At 36.1% G+C, this 23,506-nt stretch overlaps 1 protein-coding gene across 2 annotated transcripts; it reads right to left on the reverse strand.

Moving 5' to 3' along the window:
- Positions 1–933: 933 nt before the first annotated feature.
- LOC122318541 (flowering locus K homology domain) lies at positions 934–12,901 on the reverse strand. Of its 2 annotated transcripts, none has more exons than XM_043135989.1 (7): positions 12,744–12,901; positions 11,456–11,801; positions 4,514–4,766; positions 3,085–3,233; positions 2,718–2,993; positions 2,222–2,416; positions 934–1,351 (listed from the first exon to the last, which is right to left on the reverse strand). In XM_043135989.1, the coding sequence occupies exons 2-7, from the start codon at positions 11,789–11,791 to the stop codon at positions 1,175–1,177; spliced, it is 1,386 nt and encodes a 461-aa protein (XP_042991923.1). In that variant the 5' UTR covers positions 11,792–11,801; positions 12,744–12,901; the 3' UTR covers positions 934–1,174. The 2 variants fall into 2 exon arrangements, with proteins under 2 accessions (XP_042991923.1, XP_042991922.1); XM_043135988.1 differs by having other exon boundaries at positions 2,712–2,993.
- Between the last annotated feature and the right edge of the window lie 10,605 nt (positions 12,902–23,506).

The raw sequence follows: 23,506 nt of genomic DNA on the forward strand, positions 1-23,506 counted from the left end.
GAGCCACTTTTATACGAATTTTGCTTATTTATTTTTCGAACCAATATTAGTATTTCCGAACATCTCATTTACTAAATTATCCAAATTCGATTACGAACAAACCGAATTTGAACTTTTTATGAGCTTCTATGTTCATTTGCCAAGAGACTCCTTACAAGGCTGAGAATGGTTGAAGACTCGAGAGACTGGATTATAATCTTGGCCAACTTCGAGCTGTTCATGAGCTGTTTTGTTCATTTGCAGTCCTGCAGATGATATTATGGCAGATTCCGATTTTCACCTTGCCAACAGAGACTAATTACAAAGCAAGGTAACTGAGAAAACGGATGAAGCCTCAAGAGACTGGATTATTCATAAACTTATCATATACTTTTAGATCCACACGAATTCAAGAGCTTCACTTGCCCAAGTCCAAGTTACTAGCCATATAAACCAGACTGCTGGAACAAGAGCAGCCGCTCCACCGTAGCTTGCGAGAAGTATATAGCACAATAATTTCCAGGCATGAAGCCAAGTTTTCAATATACAGCTCGTGTTACCAATCTGAACGATCGTGGAAGCAGAATGTGCCATTATGCTTTCCAGTGTGTCCATTTACATGAACAATTACTGGTTTGAACTTGCTCGGTTTTGGGTCTTTCCTCCGCCTTTACGAGGACTTTTAGTATTCATAAAAAGATAGAAATTTATAGTTCTCCTGCACCATGAAGTCCGTCATACCCAGGATGTGAAGAGAAAAAGAACTCATTAAAAAGTGCAGGATGTTATATAATTAGATCCACGTGGACACAGTAGTGCATACAGCACCACTCGTGAAGTACTAAAAACATTGAGCACTGATCTGGAATAGCACGTCACCAGCTTATATGGAAGCGAGTACGAGATGAAGATTTGAGTTTGTTCAGCAAATCAAAACAAGCAGAAGCAAAAATATTGGCTCAATAGTCTCATCAATGTTAAATTGGCTCAAGCATCAAATAATCCTAAGAAACATGATAAAATTCTAATGAAAATGCAAACTTAGTTCCACGCTAAAGTTTTGGTATTAACCCATACAAAAAAAAAAAAAAACATTAAAGTTTGGCATGAAGAATAATACAACATCACAACTAACCTAATGGAATTTAATTGGTGAGTGCATTATAGTCTCCACAACAACGATCAATCAGCTGGCTTAGTACCCATAGTTTGTGCCATAGACTGAGCCATAATTTCCAGTATGGCCTGAATGTCCAGAATTGGGAGGTGGAGATGCATATACAGAACCATGAGGTGGATAAGAATTATAACCTGGGTCTGTAGTCCCACCTGTTTGAGCCTGTGTTGGTGCTCCAGCATCGGCCATGAAATTCTAAAACAAAAATTTAACAGAACACAATTCAATAATGTGGAAAAAATTCCGCCAGAATTAGCAAAATACTATTAAGGGTGTAAAAGAGAAAAGCCTCTCATAAGTGGCTTCAAAATTGTGGCTGAACTCGGCTCATTTATTGAATGACACAAACCTGAGCTAAATTACACCCAAGTTCATGAAATGAGCTGCCTAAGTTCAGCTCCAACTCATTACCCAGCATTGTGATATGTAACATGCACGAAATTACCATCATTTTCTCATTTTGCACATGGAACTACCAAAACCATCCATTTGCAACTTCAAATACCACTTTGGCAATATAAACCCTCAACTGTTAATATCAATCAAAGTAGTCACCCACCCCTTCAAAAGAAAAACAAAAAATATGCATGCACTCCAGCATACCCATGCTTGAAAGACTAAAACGTTACATCACACACACACAGAGGATACATGCAAATGGAATTGCCATTATAACAACCATCTTCTTCCTTGATTTAATTCTCCGGTTATTGTGGTATTAGAACCACACGTAAAGAGAGGAGAACCATGATCTTCATGATCCTCTTCTTCCTATCTTCACAGGCTGGTCCCACACCATATATCATGCCATAATCTGATCTTTAGACCCATCCCCCATCCTCTCTTGATGTTTTCCATACCCCCATACCAAAAAGGCATGCTAACCTCCTTTGACTATGAACCTCTTCATTGAGCTGAGCCCAAGAAGACTAGAGCCTGCCCCTAATTTGGGACAATTACTGTTTTAACCCCAAATAATAAGAGCAACTTTAACATTTCCACACATCTACAATAAACTGTGATAATAGGCACGATAATAAGTCAAAGCAGAGAAAAGAATATTGCCTGTATCAGCTGCTGAGCTGCTAGAACTTGGGGAGTAGTTCCACTGATTTCAACGGTCATTTCTCCAGGAACACCCCTAGTTTCTTGTATGGTGACGGTTGCCCCACTAGCTCTACGAATATAGCTTATATTTGCACCAGCTGCCCCAATAACAGCATCAGCATATAACAGTGGGATCTGCATTTGCTGTGTGACCTGCAAATACAGGAAGAGCATCAATCCCAAACGACCTGTCCACATACAAAGTGCACTTTGATTGGTGACAACAAATTTAGCACAGAGACGTTTAAAACACAACACAGAACTTTGATTTTATTATTATTATTATTATTATTATTATTGCAACCATCTGGTTAGCATGCCACATCACTGTAACCTTGGATGGTTTAGTTCCTCTAACTATAGAATATCAAAACAGTGTCAGGAGGCATCTTTCAGTAGATCAATAACCAAAGGTCCAAAAGAAAATAAAAGAGGATAGGAAACACACAGCAACCTGGGTAACCAATGATGAAGCTTGGGCACTTGACGATGCAGGTAGACCCATTGGAGCTTCTCTTCCATAGGCCGATATCCCATGATGAGGCTGCTTTTCCATGGGAGGATGCATGTCAGAAGGCAGATAATAATTATCATGTTGCCGTGGAGGTGGCATGTACTGAGTATTAGGTCCATAGCCAGGACCTCCACCACCACTTGGAGGAACACCTTGAGGTGGACCCCATGACTGGTGTGGCGGCATATGCTCCATCTGAGGATTCCCCATTTGCATCTGTCAAAAAAGCATACATCAACATTTTCATTTCTTGGCAAATGTAACTGGCTTCAATTTATTGCTTCAGTGATGAGAATCGTCTTCTTACATGCATTTCAAATATTGGAATTATGCTACGATCAACTAAAAACTTCCTGAGATGAGATGCAATTAGCTCCACCGCTTTGTGCACACCAGCTGGATCCCCTACAACTTCAACTACCCTATCATCTTGAAGAGCAAAAACTGGTAGGTCTTCTGCATAAATCATTTAACAAATGGACTATGAGAGATAGATATGTACCAACATATTCTTAGAAGAAACAAAGAAATATAAATTTAAAAATGAACTCATCCACGTAAAATGATCTACTGAGGCGAGCAAAACAAAAATGCAAGACCAAAAGAAGATAAGAACTACCACAATTAGTGACTGGTTGTGACTGCTTTTTACAACAATGAGGTGATTTTAAAAAATAAAAATAAATAAAGAAGAAAAATATTGAGTCAATTTAATTGAAAGATTTGAATTTCAACGGGTAGTTGGTAATAGCCCTCAGAAGGAGATGCTAAGATGATTAGCAGAGGTGGCAATTAGAGGTCATCAGAAGTGGTAGGAGATCCATAGCAGCAGTTGACCGATCATAACAACCATGATAGAAATGGAAGGATAAATGACCCTATCAATGCTATTTACAGTGAGGCGATATGATAGCAGCAAAGCCTTAATGTAGCAACAACAGCAGACGAGACAGTTTGCAAAGCTGCTCTTAGTTTCTTCCTTCCCTCTTTGCAGATTTCTCTTGGTAATATTGAAACAAGTTTATTGAGCCATACATCACTTCTAATAAACAAACATTTGAGTCTTCCATTTGGATAAAATTCAATTTCAACAGAAGCATTAATGCAAGAAATAGGTATGGTGTCCACAAAATAACAAGAACCTTCCCCACAATCTGTCAGCAAAAGAAGAAAGAAGAGTAAAATCAGTGCTCCAAAAGTTAGATGGCGCAAGAACGACCATAATTCTAAGGAAAATTATTTGTGCAGGCCTAGGGCATGCAAACCCTTTGAAAAGAGTCGGACCCAACTGAAAAAATAAACTTTTTTATGGTAAATCTACTTTTTTTCAAAGGGACTGCACAAGGTTTACACACCCTAGGTTGCACCATTGCACATATTAATAAAAAAAAAAAGATTCTGTTACTTTATTTTTTATTTTTGATAGGTAATTGTCTGTTATACAGTTGTATTAAACAGGAAAGCAAAATTTATATTGCAAATTTACGACTTTCTGCTTCAGTGCACCACAAAAAATGCCACCAATCTCTGAGGTTCAGTACAAACATAACCCACCAACAATTTTCTCAGAAGCAAATAAATATATGCTCATGTGATCAACCATTTTGATGTCGGCTTGCAGCAATGGCAAATAAATAGATATGTGAGGTTACTCGAGATGAGTGCCAATTTGATATTTACAGAATAACTCGAAATGAACAAAAATTGTAGAAAAATAAATCTCATAAATAAATAACCTGCTCCAAGAACTCTAACAATACAATTAGAGGCTTCTTGAATAGATTTAACTGTCCCTCCCTGTTTTCCAATCAAGCTTCCAGCTTGAGAGGCTGCCACTAGAAGCCTTGTTGAAACTTTGCCCCCGGCGCCAGGAGGAGCATGAGACGAATCACCCTCCAAACCATCAACAATGCGTTTATGAACTCTAAGAAGGCCATCCATAGCTGGAGGAAGAGAAGAGTCAGGCTCCTCCTTGGCAGATACCATCACCTATTCAAAACAACAAATAACAACACCGGCAACATGCATTAAGCATAAGCACTAAGATCTACGTACAAAACAAAATTACCAAAACAAACTATCCTTTGATATTTCTGGGAAAAAAAGCTTATCTCAATAACATAAGAACAGGAAAGACTATGAGGAAAGAAACATCAAAGTTCAGTGAAGCATGGGGAGGCTAGTGCTCGAATGAGGTAAGTGGACCACATGGGGTGGGTTTGTGGAAGCACATGGGAAGAGGATGGGAAGCCTACTCCAAAAACAGTCACATTGAGTTGAGTGATGGCTCTCAAATCAAATTTTGGCATGACATATGGTGTGGTAACCGAAGCCTCAAAGACACATTTCCAGCATTATTTGATATTGCACGGGTGAAGGAAGATTCAATAGTTTAGCTCTTACAAATTCCCTAGAGCCTCTCCTCAATGGAATGTTAACTTTATCAGAGTAGCACAAGACTGGGAGTTGGATGTCTTCACTGATTTTTTTTACTCTATTGTACTCCACAAGAGTCACAATTGGAACTATTGACAAGATCGCATGGAGCCCCTCCAAGAAAGGTACATTCACTGTCTGTCCGATCTTTTTATCAGGTTCGGACTAGCCAAGGCACAAATGCCTTTTCATAGAGCAATAAGTTGACAACCTAAGGAATCGATAGATCATGGCTTGAATTGGCGTTGCATGTGCAAGATGAATGGTCAACTGGTGGATTATCTCCTTCTACACTATAAGGTGGCCAAGACTTAGTGGGATGACTTTTTCGCAAGAGTTGAAATATCATGGGTCATGCCTAGAAGACTAGTGGATTTTCTTGCAAGTTGGAAAGGCCTTCATGGCAAACCACAAGTGGCAATAATTTGGAAGATGGCACCTATATGTAGGTGTTTGTGTATTTGGAGGGATATGATAGAAGCTTTGAAGATCACGAGCACACAATAGATTAATTGAAAGCGTTCTGTTTTAAAACTTGACCTTGTGTGCGGTTGCAATAAATTTTAAATGGCTTAGTGCCCATTATTTTCTTATTTTAGTTGTAAATCCTAGTTCAGTATTTCTCTTGTATGCATCATGTGTACATGGGCTATGCCTTTTTCCTTTATGAATAAAGATTCTTAAAGGAAAAAAAGAAACATCAAATGGACAAGGAGAAGGCTTATGATCACATCAAATGGAATTTGTTGTTTAACTTGCTTGTGAGAATTGGTTTTAAGGAGAGAGAGTTTTTGGTTAGCATGTTGTCTCTCTACAAATTTCTTTTCTATCTTAGTGAGTGGCTCTCCAATTAGTTTCTTCAAAAACTCTCATGGTTTGTAATAGAATCCACTATCAACATTACTTTTTTGTCATTTTCATGGAAGTTCTCAGCAAAATAGGTTTTGTGGATAGCGGCTTTATTTCTTATTTATCAATGGGGAATAGCAACTATGGCACACTTGATATTTCACATCTCTTATTTGCAAATGATACCTTCAGTTTTTCTAGGGCAAACCAATGTCACATTCAAGCTACCAGAGCACTTCCTTTATGCTTTGAAGTTCTCTAATTTGAGAGTGAATCTAGCTAATTCATCGGTTAGAAATAACTAATGTGGACAGTGGCAGATCCAAAAATTTATCTCAGGGAGGCTGAAGATATTAAAGATTTATCACTAAATGTCTAAAATATTATAAATATTTTTATATATCTTCATAATGTATATATAACACAAAATAATCATATAAACAATTTGAAGTATAAAAAATATGATTAATATATCTATCAATTTGAGATATAGTAATTAAAGATAGATAATACTTTACCTTATTTAGAAAAAAACTGATTACATTTATTGTTAACTAGAAGGAAAATTTTAGAAGAAACTTTAAAAGAAATGTCATGCATAAAAAAGATATAAGAAAACAAATAAGAAAAACTTTGAATGAGACCCAAAGAAGAATAGAAAGAATAGACATTGAGTTTTTTTAATATATAACTTTTGAAATTTAATACATAAGACTTGGAGCTATATGGAGAATTCTAATAAAAACCAAATTCTATATATGTTTTAAGATTTTCTAGAAAATAGTAATATTGCTATAATTTTTTGGATAGTTGAGGATTCTTTTAAAAAATTTAAACGGGAATTACAATCCTTTTTTTTTTATGTTGGGGAACTTCTCCAAGGTAGGGCCCTTTGGACCCACCCCTGCAGAGTAAACCCTGGTCCCATGCACGGCACCCTCGGAAGTTTCCCTACACGGAACTAGTTAAATCATGGACTTTTCACCAAGAAGTGTGGCCCCAAAGGATTGTTTGCATCCATAAGATGTGAATCTTGGACCTTGAAGGGAGTGATACCCCAAAACCAAGGCCTTCACCACTTGGACCAACCCCTTGGGGTTTTATAAACTTTTAAACGATACAAAACAAAAGACTAGTTTTTTCAATACAATGGCTATTTGAGATGGTTTGATTGAAAAGATCGAGCGTAGATTGGATAGTTGGAAGAGGCTTTACTTGTCCAAAGGTGGAAGTATTAAAAGCATCCTTTCCAACTGGCCACATATTTCTTTTCCTTATTTCCACTTCCCAATAAGGTGGCTAACCATATAGAGTAGCTACAACATGATTTTTTATGTAGTAGGATTGGTGATAAGTTTGAATTTCATCTGAGATATTGGGTGAAGTTATGCAATCCAATCTCCAAGGGTGGGTTGGGAGCTAGTAAAAAGGTGTCAATCGGGCTCCAAGGAGGTTATGGAAGCATATAAGAGGAGGCTTATGGGATTTTCTTGACACACGACATAAGGTGGGTGATGGTTAACGAATTAAAGTTTGCCGTGATCCATCCGTGTGGAGATGGGGTCCTTGAACTAACCATTTCAGTAGTATATGAGCTTGTACGAGCGAAGGAAGCTTCAATAGCTGATCTTTTGGGACTCTCTAGTGATTCTGCACAATGAATGCCTGTTTTTCCAGAGTAGCACAAGATTGAGACGTAGTTTTTCAACCTACTGTACTCCTCAAGCATGATAGTTGGAGACGGACATTTTCTAGGAGGACTATCTAGAAGGCTAAGGTACTTCAGAAAGAGGCCTTTTTGTTTGGACTACTTCCTTAGGGAATATTATTACTATAGACAACCTAAAGAAATGTTTGACCATTGTAGTGGACTGGTGTTGTATGTGCAAAAAGAATCAAAAAGAATAGGGAAGCTATAGATCACTTGCTATTACATCAGCAAGCTAGCATAACAATCTATAAGTTGCTGCAATATGGAAGATGGTTTCCATATACCTATTGTGATGCATTTAGAGGGGCAAATGTTTTTTTTTTATAGGTAACCAAGAAGTTTTATTCATAGAAATAGGCAAAGCCCAAGTACAGATGAAGTATACATGAGAAGTACCTAGTTAGAGTTTACAATCAAGAGGAGAAAATCATGGACATTTAGCCCATCAGGAACAATGGCTCCCACCCATGAGAACAGTGATTTAAAAAAGAGGGGCGAATGATAGAAGCTCAGAAGATTGCAAGAGGACAATGGACAAGCTTAAAGATTTCATTTTCAACACTGTTCTTTTGGGCAGTTGAGACAGATTTTAATGGACTGTCCACAATTCTTGTATCATTTTGTATATCCTAGTTAGGTGTTTCTCTTGTATAAGTCATAGGTACTTAAGCTATGACTACTTTTTTTTTTTATTAATATAATTTTTTTACAACTTATCCCAAAAAAATTCAAAACCAACACTCAAGAGAGTCAGATATTTAAATTGAAGCAACATTCAAAACTGGAAGAAAACTTTCAAACAGTTGAATATCTATTTGTAAAAGATAGTTCTTTGATATAAAAATGAGTTAGGTTACCATAAAAAAATAAAAATGAGTTAGGTAAATAAAGGTTTATATGGTAGCACAGGTTACACACACAATAAGATCAAAGAAAAGGCCATTACAAGCCAGTTGCAATTCTCATGTCTTGCAAGAAACATAATTTAAACAAGAAGGCAGTTAACTCCCCACAGCCATGAGTGGCCAACATAGCTGCCAAACCTCATCATGCTGTGATCGTTGTCATTTCATTAACAAGCACCCAAATTTACATTGGTCCAAGAAAAACTAGTTTGACTAAAACATAGATTTTTTGTAAATTTGTTTTAAGGGGGGAGAGAGAGTAGAAGGAAAAGAACTAACAAGGAAGAACATTTCGATGCAAACGAGTAAGATACATGGGGGTGTATTTCAAATATTTTTTTGATAGGAAATAGGGGTTTCTATCATATATAACCAATATAAAGCATGATGTGGAAACTAAACCAGATTTGATATGATATTTATAGCAAATTTGTGACCTCCAAGAATTTTAAAAACAAATGGCAAACACAATGAGAAAAACTATTAATTTACATCAACCTACAACCTAGATTACTTTTAGCGAATTTCCTGTTAGTGGCATAAGGTAAGTAGAAATTCCACCATGCCAAAGAATACTGCAGCTCAACAATAGTAAAGCCTTAGACCATACTGACTTATAAGCTAAGAAATCAGAATCGTTGTATTATGAAGTAACAATTTGGTTGCAGCATTATGCACAAGTACTAGTATGTTCTTTCTTTTTTTTTCTTTCAAGAGCATAGTAGTGGATTGTGATGCTTTATACAATAACTTACGGTTCATAATAGTGTTTTGTAACAAACTACAACACTATAAAGAAATAAATTTATAATTTTACATGAGTAAGTTAACAGTGTTTTTGATTGGTAAGATGAACACAAGTTATATTTGATATAGTTTCTATTGGTCCTAATTCATTACAAGCATATTTATTAGCAATATAGAATTTCTGGCAATCTCTGTATCATGTTATTGTGGATTACGAGTTTCTTTTATTTATTTATTTTTTGATAAATAAGAAACTTTATTGATTGAATGAAACGAGTTTCTTTTATGATGTTTACAACCTGCCGTAAGACATCAATCATCCAGGTTTTGAAGTTACCAGATAGAATGCAGAGCTTCTTGGTACATTTGTTGGTAAAAGATGCATATGTTTTTCCAGAACAACTTTTCAGCACTTTGTAATACACAATGCTGATCCCTACAATCTGGGTCTTTGGTTCTTCAAGTTTGAGATCTTATTGATGATTGAGTCGTTGCCTTAAAAATTTGCAAATGAAACCTGCAAAGATTCATTTTTGTTATTACAATAGATGGAATTATATTCATATTTTATGGATTTTGTGCCTTGATCCTTCCTTCGTATCTTCTGTTAGTTAAATCATTTTAAAGATCGGTTCCATTACAATGCACAACCCAGTCCCATCCTTTCTTATGTCTCTTAGGTTTTTTTCATAGTTTAGATGAGTTTGGATAACTACCTACTCTTCGAAATAGCAGTCAAGAAGTGACTGCATCTATACAATTAATATATTATATTAATTGTAAAGGATTTTCCCCTAAGTTTTCATAGTACTCAACTGGTGTATATGGAGAATAATTGAGTTCCTAGAATATCATAAGTCCATCCTAATTCCCGTTATAAAATCAAGACTAGGTGTATAATGCCATTATTTACTTAAACATAAAATCCTACACCAACTCATAATAGCATTACTTTTTCCCAAATGTCCTAGTGAAGTACTTATATACCTAATATGGATTGGAACAGGATTAGAAATGATAGGAAAACTCTTAACAAATCTGACAAAAAAACTCTAGGAAAAGAATAGAAAGCCCTAACTCTCATCTATTTTAACTCTAGCAAATCCTACATGTCATATTACTACTATATGGCTGACATAATTGGTTTCACACACATTGAGGTCAAACCACAACATCAAGAACAAAAACTCTTCAACAATAATAAAAATTAATAAGCAACCAAACTTAACTTCTAAGGAGCAATTGAGACAATTTGCACACAGCACTACCATACATACCTAACCTTATACATTACTTGTGATATCCCATATGATAAGAATAAAGGTAAGAGGTGTATGAGATCCCAAATTGCTTGGAAATGAGAAGTTCTTGCTCTTTATAAGGTTCTAATGGGGGCTCCAATTGTATCATTGACTAATCCTTTTGGAGTATAGATCATGTGGTTTGAGTCTTCCATTGAGGCATTACAAATAGTATCAGAGCCTATCCCAACCAGAAATGTGGGACTTGAGCCGTGCCACCTACAACAGACAGGCAGACGAGGACGTCGGGAATTTAAGGATGGTAGATTGTGATATCACATATGATAAAGATAAAGGTAGGTGGTGTATGGGATCCCACATTAATTGGGAGGGAGAAGTTCTTGCTCTTTATAAGGTTCCAATACGGGCTCCAATTGTATCATTGACTAGTTCTTTTAAAGTATAGGCCATGTGATTTGGGTCTTCCATTGGGACGTTACATTACTATTTTTCAATACAAAGAAATAGTTAAAGATGTTCCATATAAAAACTTAAAGTTACAAAAAATGATGAAGTTCCATGTAGAAACTTACATTTACCAAAAATGAAAAGAACATATATATTAATATTTGGCATGTTAGGGAACAAATTGATCTACCCAAAACGAGTATATACATAGGAGATAAAACCACCAAGCAACATACATTAACCAGCACTTGCATACCAGTCTATTCATGAATATCCCATTAGGAAATAGACTGAAATAAATGAAATTAGAAACAAACTCACAGCTCTTTCTGCCGTCCCTGGAGGACCATCAAGAATTTTGATGCGAGCTCTTGTCTCCTCAACTATTTTTTTTATGAACTCTCCTCTACGACCAATTATACTACCAACCTTTTGTGCGGGAACCAACATCCGGAAAACACTCTCTCCAGGCCACCCAGGCCACTTTTTTTCATTACTTCCAACTACAGAATCCTCGTCAAGCTCTTTCTTTTGTTCAGGCTCCGAGTTTTCTGGAACCTGAGTGACTACTTGATCAAATACTTGATCAGATACTTGATCAGGAATTTGATCGTCTTCTGGTTCACCAAAACCTTGATCAACCTCAACTTCAGCCATTAGCGTGGTGCTGGGTACAGTAAAATAAGACAGTTTATCACTTATATCATCAAGAGAAAAGAGCATAGAATATTATGATTGTACCATACCACAGCCAATTTATCAAGAAAAAAATTAAGCATTTTAAATTAGAAAGAATCAAGTCAGAGTATCAAAATTCTCCGTCATATTTGGCACACCCAGGGTTTAACAATATCTTATGTGATCTTAATCCTATTATAACTTTGAAAGTATTTACCATTAAAAGCGAATTAAAGTTGGGCATGAATATGTATATATATACACACATGAACGTAAGTCTAGCATGATTTATCACTCATTCATTAAAATTTTGAATTTTCCAAATCTTTGAAAACAAGGGATGGTCTTTAAAGTGAGCCCTTGTTTAAAAGAGGCCATAAGTCTCAAGACATGACGTCCATATCTAGTGCACACAAAAACCTTTGAAGGCCACTAGCCACATCACCAAATATGCTAAATTCTTGATATTCAAAATGATAGTTCCACCACAAGCATATCGCAAAAGTTCCATATAATTCTATAATAAAGTACTTACTGTCTGAGGCTGATCTCCCTCAAAGAATAATAATATAGGGTAAAATACCCGTTAAAAAATCAATCCTCCTGCAATTTTAGCAGAACAAGAAAACAGATACGAAAAGAAAAACAAATAAGCTATTCTCACCGAAAATAATAACAAAAAGAGAGAACCCCAGAACCCCAAAGTTCGCAAGCCCTCCAATCCAGAAATTCACTCCTTAAAACTAGCCTTTGCGGAGTATAAACAGTTATAATGAAAAGAAAATGAACCCATGAAAACTTCAAACTAAGAAACACCCAATTACCCAACGAAAAAACCATAGAGAGAAGACAACAAAGTGCATAAGAAATCACAAAACTAACAGAAGCCCTATTGTAATAAATTACGCACAATATTTTCTTTAAAACTTACATGGGAAATTGAAAGAAGGAATTGGGGTTTTGGAAGAATAGGAATTAGAGGTTTTAGGGTTTCGAAGGGTGCGTTTGGAGGAGAAAGAAGCTCTCGTGTTTAGTAGATAGGATACTTTATGTAGTTGAGAGGGTGTGGGGCCGTTTGGACCAGCAAGCATGCTACACAGAAGCGTTTTAAGTGAAATACACCGCACGATAAATGCTGATTTGGATTAAAACAAATTAAGAATAATGTTGCTGTATCTCTATATTTTCTCTCTTTATTTTAACTGTTTTTGTTTTTTTTTTATTTTATTTTTTTTTAGTATTAAATAAGTGATTGGTTTTTTTTGTATATTTTAAAACTATTAAATTTTATGAATAATAGAATTAAAAAATAAATATTGCCTAGTGGTACGGCACTCTAAGCACTCAACAAAATAAACTCCAATTTCTCCCTCCTCTCTTCCACAGGATACCCGCTCTCTCTCTCTCTCGACCTCCTTTCTAAAACTTTTTTTCTCTTCTTCTCCCAGGGCAGCCAATCTCCTCGTTACGATGAGCATCGCTCCCTCAACATTCCTCCGTTGATAAGCATCAAATAAACTCAAAAAAGAAGTTCAATGTAATACAACTTTAATACTCACATAAACCAAATTGAAAAGCCAGAAGAAACTCGAGCTCCTGGATTCTGAATCACATCCAACCACCCTTAAAAATTATCGCGTCTTCACAATCCCAAAAGAAAATAGAAACCGTATTTCGAAGAACTAGAATAAAGTAATAATTAAGTATTTAGATGTTAAATTCAGTTTAAAATTAAACTGATCTCAATTCAGTCTAAATTTCAAATAAAATTAGTGTGCAAAGGGATTGTTTTATACAAGGTTAAAATTGACTTTTCACGAAACTGACATGGATTCCATGCATTTTGTGCCCTCCTCCATCGTGCATTCTAGCACTTTTGTTGGGCAGGAGTACGTGATGAACTCTGTTATTTACTCCCTTTTTTCTACATAACTTTTTAGTTTTTAACCTACCATCTTTTCTCAATTTTCTTTTGTCGACATTCGCGAAGTTGATTTTGCATTTTGCCTTTCTTTTAAAAAGGTATTCTAGCAAGTTTACGATTATATTTAGATATTGAGATGAATTGAGTTAAATTATAAATAATAATATTTTATAGGTCTCCTTGAGATGTGTTTAACTTTTTAGGTTAAAATATATGAAGTATGTGACGCCCTCAAATTTTGTTTGGGATTGGACGGATATTTAAAGTATCGAGATATGTAACACAAGATTATATGTCCATGTTCATGACATATAAGATACAATATTCCTAACATGCATCTAACATTATATAATATTCACAACAGATAAATTTTTTCTTTAGCAATACTATGCACCAAACTGAAAATATCACAAATGCGTAAAATAAACTTCATACATAAAAACCCATTGAACAACTAAGATCACAACACTAGTCCAAAATGGTTATGATCCAAAAACAAGTAGTAATTTAAGTTAACTACTATATTAACATTGTTGCTGCACCGTCGCTCAGTCAACTGTATCTAATTGGTCAGTTCACGATTCTCATTCAGATCCTGTAACAAAATCTACCATTCGGGAGAATGGTAGTTGAAACTACCACAAATCTCAGCAAGTTGACAGAAAACCTCCACACAAGTTAATGATGCATGCATGGCAGTAAAAATATGAATGCATAATCACAGTTATAAGTAAGCATAGCATAACTTAACATAAAGCATAGCATAACTTCACATCTGACATTGCATAACAAAACATAATTTGATATGAAGCATAACATAACTTCACATATAACATGGCATAACTGACATAACTTAAACTAAAACGTGATCTAAACTTGACTTGCTTGACATGACTTAACATGCACTTGACTTAACATGAACTTGATCTGAAACTCATTCTTATCTCATAGGGTCACCACGATTGCTTACTCTTATCTCATGGGATTACCATGATAGTGTACTCTTATCTCATGGGTTTACCATGATTACTTATTCTTATCTCATGGAGTCACCATTGTTGCCCAGATGACTAACACAAAAAAATAACAATTATAAATCAAATATAAAATATAAACAAAATACGAAACAATAATAAATATAAAGAGTAAAGGTAAAAGAGAAACAAACTCAATATTTTAACGAGGTTTGGCCCCACTACCTACGTCCTCACCTCAAGCTACCCATTGAGGATCTCCAAATTCACTTTCAACATCCTTCAGGTGGAGATAGAAACATATTACACATTTGAACAACACCGCTACAAAGGATCCTTGTAGAACACCCTCTACACTTGCAATCACCTTACACGTCGTGATTTAACTATTCCTTATATAAAACATTTTCTACACGTACAAGGGTTATACACATTTTTTTACTGATACAAAAGCTGATAGTGGGTAGGTTATCATAAAACATTCCTCAATGAGTGAAATAAGAACAATACAGCACAAACTATATCTTTCAAAATAAAAAAGGGTTAAAGCTTAATGCTTAGAGAAAAGAGAATGAAAATTTTAAATGAATGTTGTATGCTCTTGATGTTGTAAATGTGAAGTTCTCAAATGATCTATTTATAAGCATATGAGATTTCATATTCAAATTTAAAAAAATTCATATGTCAAAGACAATATCATTCACTTTTCAAAAATTTCAAACCTAATCTTTTTACTTTTTGCATATGACAAAAGGAGCACATTTTACTTTTTAAATTTTTCAAAAAACACATCTACCTTTTGTATAAGTCAAAAAGAGTATCAATCACTTTTGAAAATATTCAAATAAAACATGCACATGTGAAAGATGACAATCAATCATCTTTAATATTTTCAAAATTCAAACATTTAATCATGTCATGCACATGTGAAAGATGACAATTAATCATCTTTCAAAATTTTCAAATTTAATTTTCAAAATATTCATGCACATGTGGAAAATGTATTTTAATGTTTTATGATAAAATATTAATTTTGATCATTAATCCTAATTTTAAAGTTTTAAGAGTTTTACAACATTACTTTATGATTTTAATGTGAATTTATTCCCTTCTTGCTCATGCTTGGTTCCTTGATATGCTTGACAACATTGTGTGGACAACTTGAGCTTGAGACTCCTTTATTCTTTATATTCATTTGTTATCATCAAAATCTATATGTAGACTTATAATTATAAGAAACTTGAAATCTTAGGTTCAACAATCATGATTGCTTATTCTTATCTCATTGGGTCACCATGATTACTTACTCTTATCTCTCAAGATTACCATGATGGTGTAATCACCATAAACTGAACAATAACTTAACTGGACGAGGACATACATGGGACAAAAACATTTCATAACTTGACATGGCATGCAACAGATAACATTTCATAACATAGCATACTTACAATAGTTTACTTTATGTGACATGACTTACATGTAACAAGTGGCATACTTAACATGAAATACTTGCACTGTATAGCAATACGTAACAGAATATCTTGCATAATTAATGAATAATTCGTGACAGAATAAATTATGTATAACAAAAAAATATGTGAGAACTTGACATGGCATGGCATATATGATAACATACATATATACATTGTAGTTCCTTTACTTATCACTCATCCACAGTAAACTGTTAGTAAGTTAAAAGCTAACTTACCTCGGTCTTCACGTTTTCTAAACAGTTTCAAGTGCGATCACAAGGAACTGAAAATAGTGATTTTTAAAAGTTAAAAATTAATCACAACCAATTAGAAATATGGAAAAATACTAATTTAGAGTAAAACTACTATTTTACCCTCTACATATGAAAAATGGTCATTTTACCCCTAACTTAAGGATTTTGCATCCTAACTCCAAAAATCACCTAAATTTACATGCCTCGTATAAATTTTATCTCAAACTCAAATATCAATTTAGAAAAATTTAAAATTAATCACAACTATGAAAACTTTATAGGGCCAAAATTCTCATATGTTATTTTCATTTATTTTTGTTTCTAACTTGTTTTGATCAACTTCTTGATCCATGATTTATAGATATGATCTTCAAATCAAAATATCACTTGGTTTAAAAAGGTATCCTAAAACATATTTAAACTTCAAATTCAAGATCACATGGTTAAAAATCAACCAACACATAAATTTAGCCAAGAATATCAATACTTTGGCCTATCCAAGTATCTCTTTACATAAAATTTCATATCTTTGAACCTAACATCAAATATCTTTAAAATAATATTCTAACATATATAAGAGGCTTAGGATCCTCCAATAAAATTATCAAAGTCATTGGAATAGGTTTAAACCACCAAAGATTTAAACTTTCTCAAACCAGAAATTATTTTTCCTCTTCCAGTTTCTAAGTTTCTAGATCTAAAAAACTCTTTTATCAAAACCTTTAATCATGCAACAAATCCTCAACTAATAATCATACACACATGTTAATAATACTCCATAAAAATTTTGGACCAATATCTCTCCATTACATTGGTCAAAAACTCCAAAATATAACATACTCTCTAGTTTATCGCTCAAAATGACCTTCCAAGATTTCAAATAATATTTTACTGACCAAATGATCTTCAAATAGAATAAATAAGATATCCACATAAACTAGATTAAAAAAGAAACAACTTGCATGAAGTAAACGTTGTGAGAAAATGTGACGCCCCCAAATCCCCACATACGGACACGGGGAAATCGAGACGTCCGGAGGATGACAACACGGATCACCACCCTATCGATGAGTGCCAAGTGTGTGTATAAGCAACAAATGTGCACGAAGAAACACGCAGCGAATATCAAGGTCGTATAACTAAATACCAGAATTTTTCTTATTTACTACAAAACTGTTCAAAACATACATAATAAAATATTAAAAACTACAAATATATTTTCAAAGCCAACTATAAAGCATAACTCCAACTCAGAACTCCGGCGAAGCCGTATCCTCGGGCTCAGCCTCCTCCTCTTCCTCAAACTCTGCACCAAAATCTATGGTACCAAAAATGGTGCCCCAGGTAAGCAAAACCCAAACACCACAAGATAAAAACATATAAACTCAACAATATGCATAGATGAATGCAAATGCACATGTCCCACAAAAATCACATATTTCCACACACGCCAAAAATTCCATTTGGCCCAAAAACATAACTTCGTCATTATCCCCGATAATGGCCCAAAACCAAACCATCAAAGCACTGTAGGCCGGAATCGCAGGCGGGACTTTACCACCATCCCTGCTCACCACCGTCCCTACGCGTGTACCGTAGGCGAGAATCACAGGCTCTACCACCGTCCCTACTTACCACCATCCCTACGCGAGCACCGTAGGCAGGATTCTACCACTGTCCCTATTTACCACCATCCCTACACGTGCCTCTGACTCAAACCAGTCAATTCAACCTTTAACATATACCATAAATCATTTCTCGCTTACAAGCCCAGTTTCATTTTACAAACACATGTACATGCATGCAACTACACAAAAACCCGGTTTTCCCTTTTTAAACATGAACATGCGTGCACTATACAATGCAAATATCAAGACACAAATATTTCAAACAAATATCAACATAAACCAAACAACTCCGTCATCAATCCATCCGACCCCCGAACTCTTCGGACTCAGTCCGGAATCAACCAACCATTCCAACAAATAATTATTGTAAGAGTAAAATATATTTAAATTTAAAAGTAGAGTTTGGAAAATACTTACAGCGCTATACGGTATTTTTTGAAAGCTCGCGGCGTTGCAAACGGCGGAGGAAAAGCAACGTAATAGTGTTTTTACACTGTGGCCGTGGATAATAAATTACCCACTTTCAAACGGGGACAAACCAAGGCACGAAATTGATAGGGAATGGTCTTGAGATGTTTATGAAGCTAAGGGAGGTGAGCTTTGGCCGTGGGTGGCGGTAGAAACGGCAGTGAAAGGCCAAAAAGGGCTGAACGAAGTTGAGCTCGTGAGAGCTGCTCCGGCAACGGATCAGGACCGAAATTGGGTGGGTTAGGTCGGCAAGAGGTAGGGGAAGAAGTTGTAAAGAGATGGTAGTCAAAGGTGGAACGACAGCACCGAAAAAGCTCAAAAATCGTGTGGCTTGGAAGAGCTCGTGACGACTAACGGTGGCTCGGATGGAGGTGAAACTTGGTGTGGATGTTCACTGGTGAGAGGGGAAGAAAACTGCGTGGGTGGTGTAGGCCACACCACCGACGAGCGGCGGTTCTGGGCTGAGAAAGCAACCGGGGATAGAGAGAGAAAATAGGGCTAGTGCCGTGACTTCCAGCCGTGCGTGGCGGCTAACGGCGGGTCGGATAGTCCTGAAAATTGGTGGGGATAATTACTGGTGGGAGGGGAAGATTTTGGTGGGGTGGTGTACTACACGGTGGCCGGACGGCGGCTAACCCAGCGGTCAAAGGGCCGGCGACGGTAAGGAGAAAGAAGGCTGCACGCGGGGGGGAGAGAGAGAGAGAGAGAGAGAGAGAGAGAGAGAGAGAGAGAGAGAGAGAGAGAGAGAGAGAGAGAGAGAGAGAGAGAGAGAGAGAGAGAGAGAGAGAGAGAGAGAGAAGAAAAAGAATTAAAAGGAAAGAAAAAGAAAAAGAAAAGAGAAAAAGAAAAAAGGAAAAGAAAATATGAGGGAAAGAAATGAGGTTCAGTCCTAACTCTGGAATCCAAAAACTGATCCGCCGAAAACGATTTTAAAAACCGTAAAACGACTAAAATAAATTAAACACAACATCAAATAAATTAAAACCAATTTAAAATATAATAATTTAAAATAAAAGAGCTAATATATAATTAAATTAAAAACAACTCTTTCAGTGAAAATACACGTAAAAACGGGTCATCACATCCTCCCCCTTAAAACAAATTTCATCCTCGAAATTTACAAAATCAACCATCAGCGCCAAAAGGATACAAGATACAACTCCGAACATATTTGAGAAATACATATCATCAACAACTCCCAACAAATTCCAATAGTTATTATCTTCATACCATAACTTGTTAATATCAACAACGTCTCTGCTTTACCTTCCAAACTTCCATCCTATTCCAACTTTGGTAACCTAACAGCCATTTCCAAAGTTAACCATCAATAAACAAAATTTGCACAACCAAAAGATTAGTCTCTCATTAAAACTCTGAATCACTGCTAATTCCTCAAAATCAATACAAAATTTGAATATCTAGGTATCTCCAAAAATCATGCTTTCGCGCGCGCTCTGATAACTCACCAAAATACATAAGGGCTATATCATCAAAAAATTAACATCATGAAGTATAAGCCCAATCCACACCTAATCACAAGAAAACTTTTACCACATTTCTATAGAAAATAATATACCTCCAAAACTACACTTCTCCACTCATTCCTCAGTGGGCCATCGTTGCCCTAATCAACCTCTAGGCCCAAATTGAAAACACATAACATCATCCCAAAATACACATGCCTCTTTTAAAGATAAGGAACATATCCAAAAGGCCCAAGTCCTTCCCGGTCAACCAACAAGAGCACCTATAACTTCTATCCGATATCCCACACTTCAAGCTCTTTACCTATATTTTGAATAACATCTACTCTTGCAATATCTAACTCACTATAAACCACCATTGACTTCAAATCGTAATTAATTTTCAAGATAAACACAGCAGTTGTTACAAACCATCATCCCAATGGGTAAACCGCTTCGATTGCACATTCCGTTCAACTTACCAAACAACTCAAAGCCAAAATCTCTTGAATTTAATATTATCACACAAATTCCTCTTCAACTCCTACCAAGCCAAAAATAGATGAGACTAGGACCAGCACTCTCCGAAATCCATACACACGTGCCATTACTACTCGTCGATCTCATGCACTCCTAACCAAAACCAAAAATCATTCAAACGTACAAGTGATCCATTCCCAAAAATCTACGGATCATATAGCCTCAAATTTAATCGTATTCAATACCAACACAAAGTCTACTATTTCCAACACCTTGATGGACCTACATCTTTCGAATCGATAGAATCATTTCCTAAGATCTGCTACTACAACCTCGAGTTAACAATAATTATTTTCTAAACTAGCTCGATATCTTCAATCCTCAAAGAAATCTACTCTAGAAAAATTTTCATATCAATAATTCAACTTTAATCAACCTCATTTTAATGGTTACTAACTAATCACTCACTAGAGTAGATCAAGCTACAGAACTAAGTCTGTAAAACTAAGAACTCAATTCTTATTATAAATCAGTCCTTCAACTCTGCAATTCTAAAACCTTAAATCAAATAAGAATTATCTTTCGGAAGCTCTAAGATCAATGAACTTACATCCCACAATAGGAAAATCGACTCTCAAATCTTTCAAATTCTAAAACATTAGTAGGTAGTAAATCATTTTATGAAATTCCCAAGATTGGTGGCTTTAATCCAAAACATTCACCTTAACAGCTTGTAAAATCTAAAACCCCAATTTCCACCAAGGAAAAATATAGTTGCAAGCACAATTGTGCACTAATGTGATGTGATTAGTCAAAAAGTAGATTTGATTGAAAATAGTGTTAATTTAAATTTTAAATATGAATAAATCAGTATTGGTACACAGATTAGTGCACGACTGTGCTTGTATGTAGCAAAACTCTTCCACCAAATTACTCATCCGAATCACGAAAGTTAAAACTCGAAGTTTAATTATTTCCCCCCCAAAGCTTGTCGAACCTAAAACCTTAATTACCATAAACTTATTTTTCTAAAATCTATAAGGCTCCAAACTTTAAAACTTTAATGAAACTTCATAAAATCTATCCTTGAAATTTGTTGAACTTACAACCTACTACGTTATAAACTATTTCATAAACTCCACGGAACTAAATAACTCAATTATTTTACTTCCCTAAAAGATCACCCAGATCATGCTATTCTCTCCAAGCCTCGATAAAATATATATATATATATATATAAGAAAACAAAACCACGCAAGGCGTTCATCACGAAGGATTAAATTAGACCCATACCTGCCATGACTCCAGCATTCTGAGTCTCCATAACCTCGCCTCCAATGGTACTAGGAGTCACTGCGTACATTCGAGCCCGAACTAATTGCCTCTGGTTAGCTCTACCACTGCGACGAGCTCCACGACTTTCTTGAACTCGACTAGGGCATTCACAAGCAAGATGCCCCATCTGATCGCATTCAAAACATTGGTTACTACCCAGACGACACTCGCCTCCGTGAGCTCTATTACATCTTCCACAAACTGGCACTCGTCCTCCCATACGCACTCCCGAGGCTGCTAATGGTCGAGTCCCGGTCCGCTGAACAAACTTCTGAAGTGAACCCGAACTACTTCCTTCACTAGAAAAACTCTGCCTCTTATGTCCTAGAGGGGAGCCCATACTCAAATTATTCTCTCGCTCCACAAGAGTGGTCACATCCACTAAATCCTGAAAAGTGGATATCCAATGGCTGACCACCATTTGGCGTATATCAGGACGTAGACCCTCCTGGAAACGCTCGGCCTGCATCTCCTCAGTGGCGATGAGGTGGGGAGCAAATCGCCCAAGTTCTATAAATCTCCGGGCGTACTGTTCCACGGTCATGCTCCCTTGGACCAAACTTGAGAACTCTCTTACTTTTTGCCGCCTTACAGAAGCGGGAAAGAAGCGATTATTAAACTTTTTCTTAAATCGCTGCCAGGTCACAGCGGCAAAAGATCTCAACTCTGACTCCAGCATTACTCTCTTCGTATCCCACCACTCAGAAGCGATGCCTTGCAAGAGATAGCTGGCGTAGAGTATTTGTTGCGCCTCAGTGCAACCACATACTTCAAAGGTTTTTTCTAGATCTCTGACCCACTTTCCAGCCCGTGGTGGAGTTCTATGCGCTAGAAAGTGCTCATATGTGCATCCAACTTGCACCATTCATCTAGGCCCTCCTTGTAGCCAAGGCCCTCCTTGTTGCCAAGGCCCTCCTTGTTGTGACCAAAGCCCTTCTTGTTGTGGCTAAGGCCCTCCTTGTTGGGGCTTAAAATTCTGCTGCATGAACTCAGTCATCTGCCGTATTGCTTGGGCTATAGAATCATCTCTACGTGTATCGTCCCGAGGCCCTTGAGTAGATTTTCTTGGTTTCACCATCTTCCTGCCACAACCCAACCTTTGACCCCCTTTAAGAAAAAAAAATAAAACCAACAACATAAAACCAAAAATCAAAACCAAACCACATAACAAGAAACAAAAAGAAATCAGCATGCAATAACATAACTAAATAAATAAATACAAGCAAACAAGTTCAAACAAATTCAAATCAAATAAAACAAATCAAATAACACTTTACTTAAAATAAATTTTAAAACACAATTTTAAAAACATTCTAGTACTCCCTACGGGACATGTGGTTTTACCCAGAGCCAAACCGCTTTTATACCACCTGTGATGCCCCCAAATCCCCACATACGGACACAGAAAAATTGAGACGTCCGGATGATGACAACACGGATCACCACCCTATCGACGAGTGCCAAGTGTGTGTATAAGCAACAAATGTGCACGAAGAAACACGCAGCGGATAGCAAGGTTGTATAACTAAGTACCAGAATTTTTCTTGTTTACTACAAAGCTGTTCAAAACATACATAATAAAAATATTACAAACTACAAATATATTTCAAAGCCAACTATAAAGCATAACTCCAACTCAGAACTCCGGTGGAACCGCATCCTCGGGCTCAGCCTCCTCCTCTTCCTCGAA

The sequence above is a fragment of the Carya illinoinensis genome, chromosome 8 (genome assembly GCF_018687715.1).
Source record: "Carya illinoinensis cultivar Pawnee chromosome 8, C.illinoinensisPawnee_v1, whole genome shotgun sequence".
Classification (NCBI taxonomy): domain Eukaryota; kingdom Viridiplantae; phylum Streptophyta; class Magnoliopsida; order Fagales; family Juglandaceae; genus Carya; species Carya illinoinensis.

What these genes read in the sequence shown, in the direction of transcription:
- LOC122318541 (XM_043135988.1), bottom strand. Translation starts at nt 11,791, where the DNA reads ATGGCTGAAGTTGAGGTTGATCAAGGTTTTGGTGAACCAGAAGACGAT. An exon ending in CAGGGACGGCAGAAAGAGCT is followed by an intron (nt 4,767 to 11,455) that starts GTGAGTTTGTTT and finishes TGTTTTGAATAG; the next exon opens with GTGATGGTATCTGCCAAGGA. An exon ending in TTCCAATATTTGAAATGCAT is followed by an intron (nt 2,994 to 3,084) that starts GTAAGAAGACGA and finishes CTTTTTTGACAG; the next exon opens with ATGCAAATGGGGAATCCTCA.